General features: G+C 42.7%; 2 protein-coding genes across 9 annotated transcripts in view; one reads left to right on the forward strand and one right to left on the reverse strand.

Moving 5' to 3' along the window:
* The window catches only part of LOC102672118 (autophagy-related protein 16-1), a 574,752-nt gene that overhangs the window by 259,912 nt on the left and 310,487 nt on the right, over nt 1-4,353 (forward strand). The gene's annotated exons all lie outside the window — the stretch shown is intronic.
* LOC102671814 overlaps nt 2,266-4,353 on the reverse strand; it is a 163,966-nt gene continuing 161,878 nt past the window's right edge. For all 3 annotated transcript variants that reach the window (XM_006618398.2, XM_031511825.1, XM_031511824.1), the window contains exon 6: nt 2,266-2,854. In XM_006618398.2, coding sequence (XP_006618461.1) covers nt 2,297-2,854 — 558 coding nt within the window. In that variant the 3' untranslated portion in view covers nt 2,266-2,296. The remainder of the gene's footprint in view (nt 2,855-4,353) is intronic.

Below are 4,353 nucleotides of genomic sequence, written 5' to 3' on the forward strand. Positions count from 1 at the left end.
CGGTACCCAATGTATTTATGCATTTCCAAAGAACTTTTGAAACAACTTTTGAATAATTTTCCATAAATAATTTTCAATATAAAGCGTCGACTTTTCTTTACACGTACCTCATACTGCAACAACCTGATAATATTAATCAACAATATATATATATATATATATTTTTCTATCACACGTTGCTTCAAACCATCGTTGCTCGAGTTCGTTCACCCCCTCCCCTCTCTCTCTCTCATCACGATATTAATAATCCCTGTTTACACGCGTCTACTTCTATCCACGACTTCAAAGACTTTATCCCGTTGATTAGCCACGACTCTAGCAGCAACCAGAGCGAGTCGTCTCAGATTGATAAGCTCACGTGTCGCGATGTAAATTAACCTAACGCCACCACCGAGGGCCGAGGAAATCTGGCTGGAAGGGGGAGGGAGAAGAGAAGGGGATGTTAGGTTATACGAACCCTAGGTATCTAACCTTGATCCCAGCGCCCTTCTCGTTTCCCTTCTTCTCCCCCATCCCTCCGAATTCTCGTCTAAACCCCCTCCTCCCCCAGCGCGAAGCTTAGCTTAACCCCGAGACGCCGCAAGAGGCAATTAACCTTCCGCCAACCCCTTGACGCCCATTGCAACCCCCGCATCTCCCTTATCCCCCCACTGTTCCCAGTCGTTCCACTCCACTCCACTCCACCCTCCCTCCTGTTGATATCCCCGCTCGGAGCATCTGCATAATCATGCTCGATTCCCAATGCTAATTAGAGTCCGTATCCGACTCTAGCAAGTAGCACGTCGACCTCCATCACGCGGTCCGGAACCACGCCTCGTCCCGCTTCCGCTTATTTCCCCCCTTTTATCCCTTCTGTCTCGCACGATCTCGCACGGGGGAGTCGAATGGTTCAGGGAGGGAGAGGGAAGTCGCAAGAAAAATAGAGATTTAAGCGACGAGAGTTTAGTTTATGAGCGAAGGGATGACGATCGAGGAATAATCGATCGAGAACCTGGTCTTCTTTTGATCGTGAGATCGGATAAGGGTTCCTTTGTTATAATTCGGATGACTCTTCGGATTTTGAGTCAATTGATTTGCAACAACTTTGTTACGAATGTAATCGTAATGATCTTTCTTTTGGTGGTAAAAATCGATTTTGAGTCAATTGGTTTGCAACAAGTTTGCTACGAATATAATCGTAATGATCTTTCTTTTAGTGGTAAAAATCGATTTTGAGTCAATTGGTTTGCAACAAGTTTGTTACGAATATAATCGTATGGTGGTCTTTTTTTGGTGGTAAAAATCGATTTTGAGTCAATTGGTTTGCAACAAGTTTGTTACGAATGTAATCGTAATGATCTTTCTTTTGGTGGTAAAAATCGATTTTGAGTCAGTTGGTTTGCAATAACTTTGTTACGAATATAATGGTGGTCTTCTTTTGGTGGTAAAAATCGATTTTGAGTCAATTGGTTTGCAACAAGTTTGTTACGAATATAATGGTGGTCTTCTTTTGGTGGTAAAAATCTATTTTGAGTCAGTTGATTTGCAACAAGTTTGCTACGAATGGTGGTTTTCTTTTGGTAGTAAAAATCGATTTTGAATCAGTTGATTTGCAACAAGTTTGTTACGAATATAATGGTGGTGTTCTTTTGGTGAAAATCGCGAGCTTTGATCTTGCTGTAATATGCGTTTCAGTCCCGCGTGTTAGGTTCGGTTAATTGATGTAGGTTCAGTGGAAGAAATGGGGAAATTGCAAGAAAGGTGTTGGAACGATGCATCATCCGTTTCGCCCGAATCCGGGGAGAAGAAATAAGCGCGAAAGGGTTGGCTTCGCTGCCCCTCCCCTCCCCCTTTTTTCTCTTTTCTCACCGTCAGCGTTCGTTAATTGAAATTGCAGGTGTTATCGAAAGATTTCCCCCTTCTTTTTTCAACAAATGTCCCGAGGAGCCATCGAATCTATTAAACCAATTTATTAACCAGGAGCCATTCGCCTCCTCGCGCTGGTGGAGGATCGTTTACCCCTCCCTCCTATAAACGAAGAGAAAAAGATGCACGCGGATGATTCTTACAAAAAAGACGAAGGAAGAAGATTAATATTTTTATAATAATAATGTCGAAAAAATCCCTCCATTCTTTCCTCGATTGATTGAATTCCTCCGAGGCCACTCAACTTCCTACAACTTTCACGTGTATAACTCGAAAATGTTCGAATACGAGGAATCTCAAGAAGAATCTCAAGAGAACGATATTTCGAGGAAAATGAAGATGTTTAAGGCTCTCGAGATCCTTAGGAAGGAAGGGGGAACGGAAACGGTGCTCAAAAACGGCGCGCTGAGTAACCTGTGTCGTACAACTTACAGAGGCTGTCGGTGCGTCCGGGGACGGAATGCATCCCCGGTACGGAGACCGAGACCGAGAGCGCCTCTTGGTGCTTGAGCATCTGCCGGCGTCTCTGCCAGGTGAACGTCCACGCGGCTATGATGGCGATCTGGGCTACGAGGAACACGGTCCCAGCGACGATCGCCTCGCCCAGGTTGATGCACATGCCCATGGTCGACGATATGTCCTCGCTCTCGACGAACACCGTGTCCCTGCTGGCCGAGCTGGCGTTCGACGCCTTGCTGTCGTGCTCGAATCCGAACTTGTCCGTGATCTGGATCGATTGCACGAGCAGCAGGTCCTCGCGGGTCTGGGAGCCGGTCGAGCGACGGCGACGACGCTTCCCGTACGAAATCACGGAGCGCAGCTCGCCGGTCGCCTCCTCTTGATCGCACTGAACCGGCTCGCAGGTGGGCATGCAAGGTGTGACCAGGGCCCGGAACTGTACCACCTCAGAGCTGGGGAATTTGAAGGCGTCGAAGTGCGAAAGGAGAATCTGAAACAGTGGAATTGAAGTTTATATATTCTATTTTCTTGTTAGATGGGTCATTTTTTCGAAGTCATCTTTCGAATTCGATTAATTTGAATTTGGCGAAATATAGTGAGTGAGAGTTTAAGAAAGGGAAAATAAATCTTCGCGCCTGTCAAAATGGATCGAGAAATATGTCGAGACGCGCGACCGTTGAAGATTTTATGAATCGTGGAAACAATCAAAGGAGGGGGGGAAAAATTCTGTACTTCCGGAAGATTTGCAAGTCACACGAGGAATTTCTGTGCCGTTATTCATCATTAAGATAATACGTGAACAGATGTGTCGAATAACTTCTTCGGTAGCAACAAAGATTTATTATTCGTAGAATTGGCTGCTATTAGATCGGTCATCAGTTTTGTTTACTTCTCCGTTTAATAAATCTCGTCTCGTCATTTCTATGGCTTTCAATTAGATACAAAAGATACTATAATTGTATTTTTTAAAAAGACACAATTTTCGTATTTACAAATGATGAAATATGCTAGAATAACAAAAAGAAATCTAAATGATAATAATTCTTATTCTCAAGAAGAACGGATATTCCAATAAATTTGTTTCCCTGTTTAAAAGGAAACAACCTTCGAGACATCTGTCCTCGCAAAAGGATAAAATTTCCTTCTCGATCGATATTCAATCAAGTATCCTCGAATGAAACGTAAATTTATCCTCGATGCGTCTCTGGACAAAGTGTCCCGTAAATTACGTGGCATTCTATGAAATTGCCTTCGATCGAGCGGCTCGCGTGTTGATAAAAAAAGCCGCAGAACGTTACACAGAACGCAAGTAGTATCGCATAACACGTGGAACGTTTGCTCGTCGCATGCAATATGCGTAATAGAAGATCGCTTGAAACTGGTTCTCGCGTCTTACAACAGCTGCACTCTAATTTTTTTCTTTTCTTACCTCTTTTCTCTCTGTCTCTCCCCTTTTTTTCCTTTTATTCTTTATTAAGTAAACTCGTATAACAGCAATTACACGGAATTACGGCATGAGAAACAGCCATTGGTAAACGCTGTTTTGTCGTTCCCATAGCGAGGTATTTCGATAAATAACACACTTCTATTCCCCGTTTTCGTTTTCCTTTTCTCCTTTAACCATCGCCTCTCCCTCCCTCTCTCTCTCTCTCTTTCTCTCTCCATTCCCTCGTGTCGAACAACTTCGATAATACGAGCCTGTCCATTATAATTATTTACATTTTCCTTCCCTACTTTGATTAAAGGATTCTCCAACAATAAATTATACAGGATGGTTCCCTAACAGTTTCCCATATTTTTCGATACCTCGTGATCTTCCCCATACGCAATTTAATTACTAATTATATTTCCCAAACCACTCGAAACTTCTAGCAAAAGTTCCATTATTATTTTTATATTCTATTATTACAATATCTAGAACAGATAAAAGATTAACATAAGAATTCAAAAAAAAAAAAAAAAACAAAGAAGAAGAAAGAAAATCTCGAA

This window comes from Apis dorsata, unplaced genomic scaffold (genome assembly GCF_000469605.1).
Source record: "Apis dorsata unplaced genomic scaffold, Apis dorsata 1.3 scaffold_353, whole genome shotgun sequence".
In the NCBI taxonomy this organism is placed as follows: domain Eukaryota; kingdom Metazoa; phylum Arthropoda; class Insecta; order Hymenoptera; family Apidae; genus Apis; species Apis dorsata.